The sequence below is a fragment of the Ixodes scapularis genome, unplaced genomic scaffold (assembly GCF_016920785.2).
Source record: "Ixodes scapularis isolate PalLabHiFi unplaced genomic scaffold, ASM1692078v2 PGA_scaffold2__306_contigs__length_199485367, whole genome shotgun sequence".
Lineage (NCBI taxonomy): Eukaryota > Metazoa > Arthropoda > Arachnida > Ixodida > Ixodidae > Ixodes > Ixodes scapularis.
The window spans coordinates 75,461,488-75,479,909 of NW_024609857.1; the positions used below are offsets into that span (position 1 = coordinate 75,461,488).

At 45.1% G+C, this 18,422-nt stretch overlaps 1 protein-coding gene across 1 annotated transcript; it reads right to left on the minus strand.

The window, feature by feature from the left end:
• Positions 1–861: 861 nt before the first annotated feature.
• Positions 862–17,767, minus strand: LOC8051189 (dnaJ homolog subfamily B member 9). Its single transcript, XM_002435440.5, has 5 exons — positions 17,492–17,767; positions 10,631–10,862; positions 7,232–7,409; positions 5,854–6,122; positions 862–2,153 (listed from the first exon to the last, which is right to left on the minus strand). Exons 2-5 carry the CDS (start codon positions 10,854–10,856, stop codon positions 2,083–2,085), a joined length of 744 nt encoding a protein of 247 aa, XP_002435485.4. The 5' UTR covers positions 10,857–10,862; positions 17,492–17,767; the 3' UTR covers positions 862–2,082.
• Between the last annotated feature and the right edge of the window lie 655 nt (positions 17,768–18,422).

Sequence of the window (18,422 nt, forward strand, 5' to 3'; positions counted from 1 at the left end):
TTCTAGCCATATCAGTTAATCATATATATCTAACTGTCTTCGCTTGGTGAGCCATGACGACCATACCGCTGCTTTTGCTCCAGCCATGACCAACTTGGCGCTGTTCAAGGCCGTTTCCTCCAGACGATACACGCGGACCAGAGACATTAGCGCGAGATGCATTCACTCATGCTCGTCAAATTATTAGTATTCTGGTAGCAGCTGAACTAGAACATATTCATTTTTGTGAAGTGCATTTTGACATAATTTTATTATTGGAACCTGTTTTGTTTCCTTCTATCTGAACCGATTTGGTATTTAGAAATCATTCATATTATGAAAATGTTGAACCATTTAAATACCTCTCATAAATTTAACGTTATTTGCTTTGCGTCTTCAGCGCATCTAAAAATGTAAAATTAGGAAAGGTAAACAAGCACTAAAATAAACAGACACAAAGAAATACGTACTCGTAATACTCTCCAATTAACCCCTAAAATTGCAATAATTTTAGGTACCTATAAAAAAATACTGCATCAATATAGTAAGGTGAAAGTTAGGGCTTTGAGAAAATCAAATGAACGTTATATAAAAATAAAAAATCAAAGGGGCGGAATAAAAAAAAATGTGGACCATTATTTAGTTAAACGTCCCAATGGCCCATTGCACCTCCCTTTAACTTACAATGCATGACACAACCCACAATAAAATTCGGGTTTATTCCCAACACACATATTAATAGCATAAAAAGAAGAAAAGCCATGCGTTTTATGTTATAGTACTCTAGCATAAAAAAGAAAGTTTCTGGCGACTTATTTTAAATGGCCTAGATTTATTTCGACCAAGCTGTAAATCACAGTAACAAATAAATCGGACAACATATTTATTTAAAAAAATATTGATTTTATTGTCACATTTTTTTCTGCACTTAGGAATTAAATTTAACTTTCTACAACACTGCACTCTCAAACTTTGCACTTTCTGTCAACATTATCAAAGGAACGCTGCAGATACACCTCAGCAAATGACTGGGGCATAAATTAAACCACTGGGGAATTTCCAGTATGCAACTAAAACAGCTAAAAAAAAAAAAAAAAGAGAAAAATAAAAAGTAAAAGTTATCTTTGGGCATAGACAAAATACAGGAGCCTGTCAAAATGCAGGCGCCACTCATTTCTGCGGCTGAATTAAGCTAAGCTAATCACCACAGAACTAGGAACACAAGATTGCTGCAATGTGCAAAATGGCAATGCCTGAATTCTTCAATTAGGAGAGCCATTTCAGGCAATCACACCACTGGCTTTTCTTGTGTTTATCTTATTACAGTGAAATACTTTTCTGTACACTAAGCGAGTACTTATATACACTTTGCAGTATTTCAAAATTTCCAGGATCAATACAACCAAGCATGGACAAAATTATTAAAACATACACTACTTTAAAAACAGACTCTACAAGCAATAAATACTTTGTACAACTGTACACCCATCCACAAACCTTAAAATTCGAAAAAGAAAAAAAGGCCACTACAAGCATAAATTACAGTCACAGTTCCAAAACCGTGCAATTCACCCCAATACAAAAATATAGTGGCTCATGAAAAGGCACAAATGTCGGCTCCGCTAATGTGTTCAAGACACTTAAGCACAAAGCAAATAAAAATATTTTTAACAGTAACAAAAAAAAAAAAAAATTGGACAGTTACTGAACAGTTACTTTAAAACCCGTTTACCACTTGGTCACCGACAGATGGGGCATCTTTGCGCAACAAGCTATGGACAATGAGTATCTTACACTGCATCTTTACAAGCGACTTGCTGCCGACATCACAACCATCTACAGCCTCGTTTTACTAACAAAGCCACACGCCGTGCAGAGGTGCAAAAAGGGAAGGTGTAGTGTTCTTCCAAAAATGCACACGAGGCTTGCTTCTCTTTTCCTTTTTCTTCCATCGCCAGCCAGCACCAGAAAGACCTCTTCCCATCTGGAGCACCTCTGAAGAGGGATCATGGGCAAAGTCTTCGAGCAACTGAGGTGGCACTTCCCGAGCCGGGACTGCATTCCAATGGTCGACCTTGGGGGTCACCATGCGCCTTGCACGCATTACGAGCACTGCGTGTATGTTGTCACCATGTTGCCAACCCTCTGTGTGACTGTTTTGCAGTGACCTTGACCTAAAAACAAGATATAAAATCATTAAAAAGATAAGGGTAAGTTGAGTAAAGGGAAACGTGGACAGAATTACCTGATTCTATACTCTGTTCAATTAAAGGGGTACTCCGGCGATTTTTTGAGCTTCCTAAACTAACTATATTTTCTGACTCCCCGGCCTTTACCCTTTCCTGTATGCTATCTAGTATCGCGAAATTCATAATAGTTATTGCGAAATCGGCAAATGAAAATTATGCAAAAACCAACATTCAAATATACCCGCACTTTTCAGTGCCGTGACGTCAGTGGAAGGCAAGCTTGCCAGTCGAGCGAGCATTCTGAAATATAGAATATGCCAATCACTTGTTCCGTGCTGGAGCGCGGGTCCTGGAGCAAGCTTCCAAAGCATTCATTTGACACCATGAAACTGCTTCGAATCAGTTGGGAACAAATTCTACAGTCCAAAGAGTGAACCCCGGCACTTCCACTGACGTCACTTTTTCGTTGTTGCCAGTAGAGACTTTCAGTTTGAAAAGCACGGCGAGGACCAAAATTGTAAATTCAATAACTTCGTGAAAAAAAATTATTTTGACCTAATATTTGGGATACTATTTTGGCGATGTTGTTTGGCGAGTTTAGCAAAATTTCTAGCAAATCGGGGACAATGAAGAAATTGCTGGAGTACCCCTTTAAGCTAAGGCTGCAGCCAGAGCTAGCCCACACTTCTGGCTTCAAGACGTGCATTTCTAGCACGAGCGCTCGTTCTGCAGATGAACGCTTCAAAGCAGCAACCTCAAGCTCTCAAGCTTGTGGCATTGGCTGCAGTCTCAGCTTAAAGACTGATGGTCGAAGCGGCGATTACACATTTGTGATTTCCCTGGAGGTAATTGTCTTGTGTGTATGCTCATACAGCCGGAAGTTAGTCAGCCCCAATGGGCGTCTGGTGTCTCAGCTGTAGATGAGCAATTTAGCCAGTGCATTACAAATGATAGCCTAGGGTCTAACATACATCGCGCAGTAGTGATATGCGACCGCACGCCGGTACGATGCTCATCCAAATCGAAACAAGCAGGGGTGGGGATTAAACCCAGGATTCCTGGGTTCTTCAGCACGAGCTTCCGCTCCATGCGCTGCAAGCATTAGTGCGCTTGCCTACTCGGACGCCGATCCCCCACCCCGGGAGGTGCTGCTATTTGTTATGTCTTTGGCAAACTATAAATATTATATTCACACTGTTCGCGGCCTTGCTGGGGCTTTTAACAGTTTAAAAAATTAGAAGCTCCGTGCACGTCAAAGCGCCAGCTCTTTCACTTTCAGAGTTGTAACGCTTTTCAAAATTGAATTTAGAGGATTAAAGCCCCTTATCGGATGGAGGAGCTCCATAAAGCACCTCCTGTTCGGAGTCCATATCATTGGAATGTCGCGAAGGCTGACATGCCGAAATCAAACCCAATGGAAGAAAGGCGACAACTTTTTGCCCATAATTTTGCCATTCGACGCTTCTCAGCCAGAACAGCTTGAAAGCACTGCATGTGTGCTCATTAGATAATTTGGGAAAAACCTGCACATGCCTTTTGACTACCTCTTTGAAAATAAAACATCCTTTACAAAGGAAAAACCTGACCATGAAAGGATTAAGTGTGCAACAAAAAAGAAAAGCCTGCTCGCTTTTTTTCAGTGATATTTCTATGAGCACCAACCAGATAACGAAAAGAAATGGGACAGCCTTATAAAGTAGCTTCAGAAACTCCCTTGCATCATGCCACTGCCCAAATGAATAAGGAATATGCCGCACAGATACGACCCTGCTATCTTAAAGGGGCAGTGCAACGGTTTTAATGTTGAAAGAATTGCCAGTTTGCATTTTTTATATTGTTCATACAAGCCCAGGTGACCAAAAACGCGTCACCTTTCCCAAAAAAAACGGCTATTCTGCTGCGTAATCGCAAGGCAAAAAACGAATTATTTGCCGATCTGCAGCCGCCGGTGGCGGCTACGGGAACTAAAATGATGGCGTCTCTGGGGGATACGCGGAAGTCAACAAACCCTGTCCCCTTCCGCTGCTACACTCGCTGTCAGCCCCATAGAGAACCGTCCTTTGATCGAGTCTATCGCTCGCCGCGACCTTCGACGAGGCTAATCCTTTGAAAGTCCACAATCGCGGAGGAAGCGGCTGGGGTCTCTGAAGAGAGGGCCCAAGGGGAAACCACGTGAACCCCCAGAGACGTCACTCGGAAATCGGCGTGGAGAGTTGAGAGGCACTTCGACCTTCGATTTGTTTCATTTTTTTAAATAAGAACTAGCGCTCGCAAGAAAATGCGGCTCTCGGTTTTTCGTTCCATAGGTGACGCAGATTAACTTCCGCACCTAACTGGCCAAAGTCTGAAAATCGTTGCACTGCCCCTTTAAGGGAACTGCCAATCCCTATTCCTTTTTTTTTTATTAACAGATTTACTTATTTATGAAGCATCGAGACCTGCCACCCCAAAACACCGGCCTGATCATGCTGATGAAGACCAGGGAGCACGGAATGTGTCCTACACAAACCGCACACTGCGTCTGTTTTCTACTAGTTTTTTCAATGTTTTCAATCTGTTAGGGCGAGACTTGACAAATGAGCAAGCAGCACAGGCGCTACCTAATATTTGTGTTGCACGATGCGCGACGTCAATGAGGCGAGCGGGCATGCGGTACAACGTCGCATCACTCTCGCTGGCACGTTTTGCCAAGAGCGCAATGCTTCCAGAGTAGCCGTGCTATGCAGCTGAATGGTTATAGTATCTGCCTGCCTCTGAGTCACCCAGGCCTGTTATACCAAATAATACTTTTTATTCTAGACAGATTTTTACAAAAAGGCGTCTTTACTGCTAGGAGCATGCCGTCTTCACCATGTCTCCCGAGCTCGACGGACATTCGAGGGGTGAAAAATCGTCACAGTCTGGTGAGTAATTAACTAAAATTTGTTAACCTTTTCCTTAGCGAAAATAGACATATGGTTCCGATTAGAAACTTGCCGAGCGTCAATCAAAACCACTAAATCAGTTATTTTCAGGAAGACTTTGAGCGCTTGAGAGGTGTAGTAGTGCGCTAAAGTTACCAGTCGTACAGCAGGTACAAGGCTGGGGCATGATAAGAGACAAAAAAAATCGCCCGGGCGCCCTATCGCACCGGTAGCCTTGCTCCTGCTGCACAAGCGGTAACTTTAGCGCACTACTGCGCTTCTTACGTGCTTAATGTCCTTCTGAAAATGACTGTCCTAGTGGTTTTAAATGATGCTCGGCAAGTTTCTAATTGGAACCACATGTCCATTTTCACCAAGTGAAAAGTTAATTAACAAATTTTATTTAATTACTCACCAGACTGCGACGGTTGTTTGCCCCTCAAATGTCCGCCGAGCTCAAGAAACATATGGTGAAGACGGCATTCACTTAGCAGTAAAGACGCCTTTTTTAAAAACTTATTTTGAATAAAAAATATTACCCGGTATATAAATATTATATATAACCTTAACGATGTGCAACACTCCCAGCATGTCACTTGTTTGTGACGATCGTTCCCTATACTCGTTCCCGTTGCTCGTTCATGACAATTTTTTCATTGAAAACGACTCGTAAAGCACATTCCGAGCTAAAACTTTGGAAGGCAGACACTACAAGCCTCCATCCTCTTCCCCCCTCGACAATGAACAGCAACGAGAAGCAAAGACGAGGTGCCTTGACTCACCGGATTTGCGCTGCTGCGAGCTGAAGTGGGAGCTGCGGAAGAAGGAGTCTCCGTTGCCGAACATGTCGTTCATGCCGCCGTCGAAGCGGCCGCCGTCAAAGCGGCTGCCCCTCCCAGATTCCATCTCGTCCGGCCCGAAGTCCGAGAACAGGTCGTCCATGTTGAGGAAGCCGTCCCCGAAGTTGAACCGGAATCCTCCGGGGCCGCCCTGCCGGTGGTGGGGGGGCGCTCCTCCATGCTGGCCGTGGGGGTGGCCTCCGAAATGACCCCTGCAAAAAGTGTCGATATGTGCGCTCAGCCTGGCCATTTCTGCAGTTTCGGTGTCTTGAGCTAATATTGTTCAGTGGTAAGTAGACACTACAGCATGGGCACGACAATCTATGGGGAGGGGGGGTCGCACCCTGTTTACAAAGTGAGGGGGAAAGCTTGTATTTTGCCCCTCCAAAAATACCAGAAGCTGCAATTTTTTTTTTCTCAGACGTTATTTGTGTAATTTTTAGTTAAGTGAACTATTTCTTTGAGTTGCTTGAAGTTTGCTCAATTGAGAGTTTACTGTATCTGTATTAACAGGATTCATATTAATGAGAAATAACTAATACCCCTGTCAAAGGAGCTAATTTAGTGCGTTTCAACTGAGTGTTCTTCAGCTCACCGAATGTCACTTCAAGTGTTTCGATGCCACACGGAAAAAATTAGTGTCACTCGCAAATTATAGCAATAACGATGTGTAAAGTACTACAAGACACGTGAAATGTGTAAGAGGCACTAACAGGTCAAAATCAAATTTTTTTTTATTATCCAAAACAATTGAAAACAATGCCTGGACATCGCCCTCAAAATTCGAAACTAGGCAGCTCAGTCGTGTAGCAAAAGAAATGTATAGCCCTTCCACTCCACGTGAAGATGAAGAACCAGCGTAGCTGTTATCTTTACGACGTTTAGGACGATGCCTAGAGGACGACCTCTAGGATGACCTCAAGGACGACTTCTAGGACGACACCGAGAGAAATTCAGCCTTTCCACTCTGGTGAGAGTTAGAGTGGAAAAGCTGGACAGCTACCGCCATCTATCAGCGATGGTGGCGATCAGACAACTGGCTTGGCGGTTGTCTGGTTGCCACCGTCGCTCATAGATGGTGGCACCCTTTCCAGCTTTTCCACTCTGGCTCTGGCTTTTCCACTCTGAGGATGACGCAAAAACGGCGACCCTCGCATCCGCTCGCGTTTTTTGCCGGCATTTCTACGACCCACCACCGACAAATTTTTTGTTGCCACTTTGGGACCACTTTTGACGCACAAGGCGGGATATGGGACGGTACAGACACCGGTCGAAGATGCGTTACAGACGACGTGGCGTCGAGGAAGACCTCCTGCCTCACCTCTGGTGGTGGCCGTGGTGCTGGTGAGACGCAAATGCGTCGTCGAAGTGGCGGAAGAAGTCGTGCATGTTGAAGTCCTGGAAGTGCGGGCCCTGGCCTCCGGTCCCCTGAGAGAAGGCCTCGTGTCCGTAGGCGTCGTACTTCTCGCGTTTCTCCTTGTCGCTCAGCACTTCGTAGGCTGCGAAAGACAAGTTTGCACGATACAGCAAACTGTTTGGCCAAATCGTCGCCATACTCTGTTGCGGGTTGAGAAAAGCGGAAAAAGCTCCTCACGTGAAGCCCTCTACTTTTTTCACGTTAGCAGAGCGAATGCCAGAGAGGAGGTGAAACAATGCAAAGAGGGACCTGCCTCCTCTCCACCATTCGTTCTGCTAAGCTGGAAAGAGGGGAGCACTTTGTGGGAGGAGCAACAAAGTATAGTGCAGGGGTGGCCGGCTGAGCCACAAACAAAACCACGAAACTTCCAAGAGCCGCAAGGGGGGGGGGGGGGGGGGGGGGGCAAACTTTTGTCCAGAGCAATAAACAAAACTCGAACTATTTTCAATCTATCTGAGTCAAAAGCAGTCCAACTGCATGTTAGGTAGCAGTATCACAAGACTACCAAACCGAATCCTGTTTTTCGATGTAAAACGCGTTCCATTTCTCTTTTGAGAAAGAGCTCGTGCGACCGGGAGGAAGGCGGTGAGGAGAGAGAGAGAGAGAGAGTGTGTGTGTGTGCATGTGTGTGTGTTTTGGGGGGGGGGAGTCCCGAGCTTCACAAATTTAGCACGGGAAGAGCCGCATGCGGCTCGCAAGCCGCAGGTTGGCCACCCCTGGTATAGTGGCTGGAAACTTTCTCAGGTTCCCAGCCACCAGCATCTTGCAAATACTGGACAAACAAGAAATGCACATAAAATATGGGCGTGCAAAATATTGTCACTGTATCAATTCAACTTTCGAATTGACACAGTGACCGACCGAACAATTCAATCCGACTTTCAGATTCCTAGTACTTGAATTTTCTAATAATTCAACACAATAAATATAGCTGTATAAAATTTGACTTTAAAGAATGCCGTCTATGCGGAGGGCAAGTTCGTCTGCTTCTTGCGCAGGGGGTAGTGGTGACGTCAGAACGCCGAGCACTGATTGGCTGATCGCGACCCCCTATCTGAGCGTCATCTGCTCCTTTGCAATGTCGTCTGCTCGCAACGTCGTCTGCATCTGTCTTACCTTTCCTGCGACTTTCGGAAGTGCAGAGGCCAGATTCACGAAACAATCTTACGCCAAAAATGTGCATAAGACAAAACTTAAGAACAAATTTGTATTCACGAAATAAAATTTTCATAAGTTTTGCGCAGGTTACGACGAAATCCTACGACAGCTCCGAAGCTGTCTTACGCACTTCTTACGATCAAATCAGCATGGCCGACAGCGTCGTGGTCGCGACGACCCCTGGATGTTCATTTTTCTACGTGCGCTTCTCACGCGTCCCGACTTCAAGCAGCAAGAAAAAAATTAAAAGTACTTGAAACAGACCACGACGAACAAGAACGCTGGATCCACAAACACCGGGAAAAGCCCCAACCGCCACGATTCCACCGAACGCGACACAGTGAGTTCAGCAGTTAGGCCTAGCAGGCACTCTGCGACTCGGCGACCGTCTGCCCACGACCGCCTGGTGTGCTGAATGGAATATGCCCGCGTGACCCTTGTGAACCCTTCCTGTATTATACTTTGATCGCTGACCTCAATTTGAGATTAAGAGGTCAATTTTTCCCTCTTGTTATCTCCTTGTTTCCCGAGGCAACAATGACTCTTGCCGGTGAAAAAGCGGTGAATCTCCGACAGATGCAGGAAAGGTAAAGCAGCCATCGCTTTGACTAGCAGACGTAAAGCAGATGACGTTAACTGCGCCAACCCGCCGACGCCATTAAAGAATGAGGAGTCTCGCCGTACACGAAAGGAGGGAAAAATATTTGGGAGGGAACTTGCAGACACTATACCACGCTCACTCTCGGTTCTTAGCGAGCAAACCTTGGCGCCTCGGGATACCTCGCCAGTGAGTCCTTTGACTTCCCTCCTTGATGCGCGTCTGCTAGTTGTTAGACAAAAACAACGTACCGCTCGACTTATTTCGTCTGCCCTCTCCGAAAGGCGAAGTCGAGCTCGCTCGTAAAGACCTGCACTTCCGAAAGTCGCAGGAAAGGTAAGACAGACACAGACGACGTTGCGAGCAGACGACATTGCAAAGGAGCAGACGACGCTGAGATAGGGGGTTGCGATCAGCCAATCAGGGCTCGGCGTTCCGACGTCACCGCTACTTCCTTTCTCATGCGCAGAAGACGAATATGAGCCTACTTGCGAGGCGTATAGAGTAAAAGTCCTCCAAATCATCAGCTAGATCTAAATGAAGCCTGCATCCAGAAGCCTCGACTGACTAACCAGTTTGATGAAAAGTAGTTGGTTTCTTATATTCCTCGAACCTCCCGCCAACTCTTTCCACTCCAAACCAGTTTTCGTTTTTTTGTTTTTTTTTCCAAAACACAAGTGGTGATCACTATTTAACCTGCCTCGCCTGCTAACCAGTCACATCCCGAGGTGTTGAGCGAGGTTTTGCGAGCGGGTTGCTCGAGTTTAGTGGTCCGACCATCCAGCAAAACCGAGCATCCACGTACGAAAAAGTGGGCACACTCTTCGGCTGCATCTCAGATTAGTCATTGCCGTGGTCATTTCACCATTTTTATTCGCGCTGGCCAGTAGCCACTCTTTTGCATCTGCTACGGCCGGTTCTCTAAGAGGCCATTCCCAGTGTTCCTTTCCGGACTGCAGATGGTGGAGTACACTTCGCGGAAAGTCCATTCTACGTCGCCGTCTGACTAAATGGACCAAACGGAACGCCGGACAGCCCGAGGGGTTTGAGCAGTCCTACGCACAAATCAGGATGTCCAACTCCCGTAACCATGGTGCCTGGAACGCACCTTTGACCGGTGCGTTTAGCACGTCCTAACGAGTGGTTTATCGACTTCCGCCTTACGATGTCGTAGAAGTGTTTCGTTGTCACCGGCCGCGATCTTGGAGGTGTCGCAGCAGTAATGGTGTATGTGGCACAGGCCTGTTCTACTGCAGGTGACCCTTCAGCCTGACTGTCCGTAGAGGCTAAAGCAGCCAGGGTTAGGAACTCTGCGATGACGGCAACACTCCCATTCGCTCATACTTTTTGCCGAGATGTCTGGCACCATCCGCCAGGATGGCAACATCCGGCAGCACGACACGCCGGCTTCTGCGACATCATTTGTCGCCACTTTAAGACCACTTATGACGTATGGGCGGGACAGGACGCGAGTATGCCTGTCAAAGGCGCGTTCCAGGCACCAACCCCCCCCCCCCCCCCCCCCCCCCCCTTCCCCCAACACGCACCTTGGGCGATCTCCTTGAACTTCTCCTCAGCGCCCTTTTCCTTGTTCTTGTCTGGGTGGTACTTCATGGCCAGTTTGCGGAAGGCCTTCTTGATCTCCCGGTCCGTGGCCGACCTGCCCACCCCGAGCAGCTCGTAGTAGTCCTTTCCTGCTCGGGCCTCCAACAGGTCGGCGAGAAACGCCACGCAGAACGCAGCTCCCAGAAGTGCCACGCTGGTCCAGTTCATCTTGGCCTGCAGAGGGACAACGAAGAGGTTACAACCGGAAAATTTCCATGATGTAGGGGTCTTGCACCAGATTCAAGTTCCGGTTCAGTGTGTTAAAAAACTATGAAACCCAACGGTTCAGTGTGTTCAAAAACTATGAAACCTAACGGAAATGAGGTGCTTAATTGCGGCCCTGCCGGTGACCATTCTCCTCCATTTTCCTTATTCATTTACACGAAAGCAATATTTCCTAGCGTCGCCTTTGGTGCTGGTAGAAGGCAGAAGTAAGCAGATGGCTCTGTCGATGACAAAACTAAGAAGTAATATCGGGGACATATTTGGGACTCCCGAGTTCACTCCGCTTCTCATTTCTTCGGAGAAACATGGCGGCGGCAACTGGAGCCATTTTGATCACCGAGGAAACTTTCTAGAGCTGGCTCGTCTTTACTCCAAATAAAGACCAGTGTGTATAAAAATTTAATCCAGCCGATGCTTATTTCTATTCCGGAGTAGTCCAGCCGGCGCAGGTGATCGTGGCACCACAGAACTCAACCGATCTGGAGGCCACTACCTCCGTGGCATCCGTGCATAAAAAGATGTAGGACAAAAGCGGATAAAAGGTACCGACATGGATTCCAAAAGAGTGAGCTGGAAGCAGCATTGCGTTGTGGTGTCGTGCATGCACCCTATACAATAAAACACCAATTAAGCGCCCACCGAGATGATCTCGAAAAACCGGGGGATGGGCGATTCGTTAAGTCCGACAGCAAACATGCGGAAGTGCTACAAGGGGGAGTGGGCTTCACCACTTAGTACCAACGCGTGCGCATCTAGCTTCTACAGGCGTGCTTGGAGAAGCGGCTGACGTGGAGGAGAACGTCGGTTAGGCAGGTGTGCTCAGAATTAATCTGGGTTGGGCTCCTAATGTTCTTTGCTTTTTTCTTTTCACACGTTTTGAAAGCACTTGATGTTGGGTACTTTACAGCAAGTGCCACGTAAGCATCTTGTACAAAGCCATTTCTGCTCCTGCTCGCTAGCGATTTTTCTTCTCTTCTGCACAGTGCCACACCCTGCCATTCTGCTGAGGTGTTCAGTGGCCGAGTTCGTCAACGTTGCACAAATTGGTAGTATCGTGTTAGGATTCAATTATTTCTCCCATCAGTTTCTATATAGATAAAAGGTGTACGTGAGTGCATTACTACTGCACAGCGCATTTCAAAACTCCCCCTTGTGCGATTAGCAGTCGTACTGCGCTGGTTGAATGGCTACAATACAATGAAGATTGCAAGATGGACTCTGAACTGTGTGAACATTAGTACAAAAAATATGACCTGCCCCTGTCAACGCAAAAATTAATGCTATTTCGTGCAAAAGTCGTTCCAATTATGAACGACATTAACCTTGATCCATGCCACATGCATTCTTTTGACGATGGCTGGGCTAATTCACTATAGTAAACCATTCGGGTAGCAGATTAAAAACAATTAAGTAGTGCTGTGCAAATATTCGAATAGTAATTTAGAACAATATGCTATTCAATATTCACTTCATGATGAACAGTGATAATCATATTTTTTTCAAGTGTTGATCGCAGCAAGTTAGCCTTGTTGAGTGCTCTTACCAAGCACTGGTGCGCTGTGTAGATGCAATAACCGGGGAAGTGAGCTCCGTGGTATTGTTTCCCTGTACTGCACCGATGCTCAGTAAGAAGCACGCTCAACAAGGTGAACTCGCCAAAATCAACATTTTAAAATTACAAATACAAAATTACAAAGTCGCGTGCAAAAGAGAGAAACATATTCTCAAAGCTGGATGGTGCACGGGCGTGCCTGGTATTTAAGAAGAAACTAAAACTTTGTGAATGTTGATATCTACATTGAAATAAAAATTTTCAAAATAAAACTGTGGCATTATACAAGAGCAACTGCAGTTACCATTTCAATTTTTTTTTTTTTTTAGATTGAAGAAAGAGTATTTGCATTTAGCGAGATTTATAAATCGCCTCAATTAGGTATAGCTGGGCATCTCTATAAGTTTAATTTTATGTCAAACTTGTCGGGTTTTTTCTTTTTTGCCATAACAATGCAACTAGGCAGTAAAGTTTCTGAGGCCACAGTTCATAAATATAGTTCGGTTAAAATTAACTTAGCTTCAATATTAACAACTGGAAGCTTAAGAACAACCTTCACGATTTGATTTTCTTTAAAGCATGGTAGTACAACAGTAGTAAAAGGGTTGGAGAAACTATTTGATTAAAAAATATTCGGCCCAAAACCACCATTTTCTTTTATTTCACATTAAACTCAAGATCCACTATTTGCACACGACTAAAAACAAAGTGGTTTGAAGGCTGAGAAATGTCTTCAACGTTATTCAAATGTGATAGTGTACGATTTTGACTGCACTTAATACTATGCTGGTTTTATTAGCACTATTTTCAGAATATTTTATGCCAGTCGCCATAAAAATTGAAGCAGAATAGCATCTGTACCTTCAAGAATTATCAGAACGTCTGGCACCAAATAACAGTAAGAAGAATAGGTCCTAGCTCCTCTTCATTTTAAGCTACAGAGGAAGTTATTTCAATATCTACAATGATTCCCGGGATGACAAAAAAACAACTAAATACCCGGGAAGCGCCCACCACACTTTCACTGAAAACTGTGTTCATCTAGACATGGGTGCTTGGTCTGATCAAATCAGGCGCTTAGTGTATAATTTTCAGAATTCCCAAGTTTAGGAAATGTTAACAGCGAGCGCTTGAGTGGAGTGGGTGCTTCCGCGATATCTTACGGTACATATAGCATAGGCACATAGCATGTAGCAACAGATATAAATACCGCCGTTTTGCCTGCACCTTTTTGTTATTACAATTTCACACTGCTGTTCTTCGCTGAATCTCTGCCATCAAGATTAGTCAGTTAGACTGAGAGCAATAACTATGATTGACTTCCCTTGACCCATTCGGTAGTGAGTGTCATTTCTAGCTAATGTCATCAAATGTTCCCGTGCAGCAGAAACAAAGTAGATTCTGAGCTTATGTCATTCGATAGAAATGACATTAATTTTGCTGTAAAAAGTTGTTAGCAGGCACACAGAGATTGCAACCAATATAAAGGTAGCTCAGGCACTCTGACTGCTATAAATTGAGCCAATAACATTCACGGCCGAGCCTTGAAAGTTCATGTGAAGTGGAACCTTGCAGCGACCTGCCGAATTGATCTCAGACTATGAGAGCTGCCAGCTGGCGGTAAAAAAAGAGAATATCTCCTTGTTCTATGTGGCACTCCAGGAGAGGAAGAACCAGTGGGTTCTTCCCCTTATATTTGTATTTTAGTGTTATTCATTATTTATTTTATATATCGAAATTCAGCTCTTCTTGCAAAAATAGAAAAACCCCTGGAGATTTGGATGGCGGGCCGAGATGGGGATGGAAACGCTTTTGCTACCACCACCCTTGGTGGATTAAGCAGCACATCATTTCAGTTCGGTACAGCTTTGCCGGAAAACCCAAACCAAAAGATGGCACAACAGCCGTGGACAATATAATACAAGCATGACCTCCATATAATCTAACTCCCATTCACATTAGACAGGCACAAGACATAATAAGATTGATGCATGCAAAAATTAAAAAAAATTTAAAAGAGGAATGCCATGTTTGAAAGACTGCACACTTTCCACAATGTTTGCCTGCTTTAATTTGTGAACCATGCAGTTGCTTGGTCTTAGTTCAGCACCTCAATTGGTTGGAGTGAGTGCCCCTAGCACACCTTAGAGGAGCATCATGCATCCAAATTGGGTGCAGTAACATGTATGTCACTCGGTGTGCACTAATGGCATGAAGCAGGGATGCACTGGTATAGGACCATCTATGGATAAAGGCTGCAAACATAATGATTCCTTAAAGGAGCAGTGCAACGATATTCAGCTGGAATGCTTTTCACTAATACGAGCTTACTGGCACTAGTGGGAGTCAAGGATACTCGCACGCAACTCCGTTGGCCAAGAAACTCCTTTGTTGCGGTGTAATTTCAAGGACAAGAGCGATCATTTTCACTCAATCTCTCCTTTGCAAAATTTCATGACGTAACGTGGGTATCGCAGTACACCCATATGACGATATTTGAATGCTGTTCATAGATTGGACCCGAGCATTGCGTGGGCACTCGATTTGGGCTCGTGATAATTACTAGCTCGAAAAGCATTCGGGTAGGGGCCCGTGTCCAATCGCTGCAACGACGACAATAGCCGAGCCATAACAATATCTGGAACTCAGCGCGTGCCCTGTGCTTTGCCAACCCCAGCGCGTGGCTATGATCTACATTGGCGGCATATAATCGGCTCCAGATCGCGTGGCCACTTGTTCTGGCTGCGAGTTGAGGGGGTGAACGCTGCTCGTTTTTCTTTAATTTTTTTTCTGGGACTTCTATTGCGTGGGGTGAAAAACGAATGCGTGTTTCATAGGTCATTAATGTCAGGGATTCGTTCTAAGCGGTATTTGCGCAAAGTACAAAAATTGTTGCATCGCCCCTTTAAAGGAGCTGTGCAACGATATTCAGTTGGAATGTTTTTCACTTTACACGAGCTTACTGGCACACCTGGGACTCAAGGATACTCACACGCAACGCCATTGGCCAAGAAACTCCTTTGTTGCGGTGTAATTTCAAGGACAAAAGCGATCATTTTCATTCAATCTCTCCTTTGCAAAATTTGATGACGTAACTCGGGGATCGCAGTACACCCAAGTGACGATATTTGAATCCGGTTCATAGATTGGACCCGAGCATTGCGTGGGCACTCGACTTGGGCTCGTGACAATTACTAGCTTGAGAAGCATTCGGGTTGTGACCCGTGTCCAATCGCTGCAACGACGACCACAGCCGAGCCATAACAATGTCTGGAACTCAGCGCGTGTCCTGCGCTTTGCCAACCCTAGCGCGTGGCTATGATCAACACTGGCGGCATATAATCGGCTCCAGATCACGTGGCCGCTTGTTCTGGCTGCGAGTTGAGGGGGTGAACGCTGCTCGTTTTTCTTTAATTTTTTTTCTGGGACTTCTATTGCGTGGGGTGAAAAACGAACGCGTGTTTCATAGGTCATTAACGTTATGGATCCGTTTTAAGCGGTATTTGCGCAAAGTACAAAAATTGTTGCATCGCTCCTTTAAGTGTGTCTCAATCAACAGTTCTAAAAGTTTAGAGATGTTTGGTATCTTTTTTTTTTTTTTTTTTTTTTTTTTTTTTTTACAGTATAGAGATCAAATGCAGATAAAAACCAACTTACAAAAACTATGCTTGACAAAAGTTTCAGCTTACCAGGCAAAAGTGTAATTTTTCCAGTTTACAGCTAGCGAATTGTCGCTTGTATTTTTTGTTTGTTTGGATAATTTAAAATTGTCTGGTTATTTGTGTGGACCACCTTATTTTGGCTTTCCGTTGCACTTCACATTCCGAGCACCCAAGGCAAATGCTTTTATGAGACAAGTGCACATCCCATGCTTCTTTCACAATCTGATTGATAGATGATTTAAGCATATAAATTTAATTAAGGTTGTTATTTCCTAAGCCATGCCTTCCACAGACTGTGCATCAGAAAAATATAAACATAACGAGGAAAGCGGATACGCTACTGGAATAATCGACGAGATATTAAATGTGCAAAAAAGGTGCTGAAAAAAAAAAAAAAAAAAACATTCTGGCAGCAAAAAGACCAGACTTATCAGAAAAAGAAGGAACAAGAGCGTGGTGACACATATGCCAGTTACATTTAAAAGAGAGGTAAGATATTTTTTCCTATGCCAGACATCACTTCTTAGGGGACAACACGATGAATAATCACCTCGCAAACAATGATACTGGACGGATCTTGGTATATTCTAGGGGACATGGAATTTCTTCTTTTTCTTCACAAACAGCAGCCATTTAAGGCACACCAACGCATTTAAAGTTCTCGGCATGCTAAATAAGAAAAAAAAAATTTAATATGTAGAAGCAGCAAATAAATAGGACTAAATTTGTTGGACATCGTGTCCCCACCCGATATAAATAGAAACAGCGTTATGGCCTCAAAGCTCGTACTTCAAACCGGCTCAGCGCAATTTGTGTACGGAATACGGCTAAAATAATTGATATAATTCCGCCTTGGATCATGCTAATTAAAAAACAAACCAAACGCACACACACATACATATATATATAGCGGTTTTATTGGACATCGTGAAGCCCTTTGTAAACTTGATCATGAATTGTGATATACAAACGCGAAAATAATCACGATATATATACCACGCCCTCACCAGAGCCGTATATCAATGTCCACGAAAACTTCCAGTCGCCTACAAGAACCCTTAAAACAGTGGCAACAATTCTCTGAAACAACTTCGAGAAGACTCTCTAAGTCCCAGCTGTTTCTTGGTACACCCTCCGTCAACGTTGAGAAACAAACCAACAAGTTTGTTCATACGTATTGGTCTCTTTTTCTCGGGTATCCAGAAAGCTACGAATTGAAAGTGGTCGATCCCCGCTTAGTACACGTAGCGTTAGGAATGACAAGAAGTCGACGAAACCGAAACAAAACTTCCTACTTCGACAAAAGACACGCGCGATTGTTGTAGCGTTTGCTGACCGCGAAAATTACTGATTCAAGGACTCACGCTTTGCTCGAGGCGATGTCAGTGAAGAGATGCACTATCTGCGACGCTGGTCCGGAATCTTTAAGCAGGCAAAACAAGACGGGACGTCAGGATTCGAGGCACGGCGACGGGAAGCTCGCCTGGAATGCGAGGAGTGCCAGTTGCTCCGCTGCCGCTGCCGCCGCTGCCTTTTGCCGGGCGGACAACAGCGCGGATTGCCTAACGGGAACTGGCGGGACACGAAGCCTTCCCTCATTGGCTCACCGGCCGCGCGTCCGGCAATAAAAATAATACAAGAGGCCGAAAAGGACACGTGAACGACGTGAATCTGGAGCGTTCCGATGTTTCGTCGTTTCGTGCGCTCGAGGCGCTCGAGGTTGAGGAGAACTTTAGTTCGTTCGCTCGCTTTTGGCATTCACGGAACTCTGTTGCTGTTGCTGCTCGCCCCTCTCACAGCCGATTTCTGATCAACTTTTTATTTGGTGTCACGTTTGCGTTTATTTATAGCGAGTTCGTTTCACACGCACTGGCACCGTTCGAGTTCTCTCCCAGAATGCATCGCACTCTCAGAGTGTTGCACGGAAAACTGGACTCAAAGGAACTCGCCAAATGCACCGAGTGCAGAAGACTGATGCTGCCGCCATCTATGTTGTAGAAAAGGTACCGACTTTAAACCGAAACTAGCGCCTTTCGGATCGGAGTGATGCGTGGGAATGCGAGAATGCAGTCGCTACCAACGTTTATCTACAAACGTTGGTCGCTGCAACCTGTAGTTTATAGTTGCGATGACTTCAAGCAGCTCGGCTGCCGTAGAGATAGTTACAGACGGCGTAAATTTCCGCAACCAGCTGTCTACAAAGCAGCTGGTTCCGATCTTTCAATTCTTATAACCGTTTACACTGGAGAAAACTGATGATGCTGTCCGAGCACAAGCATGATCCGTTTGAGCATG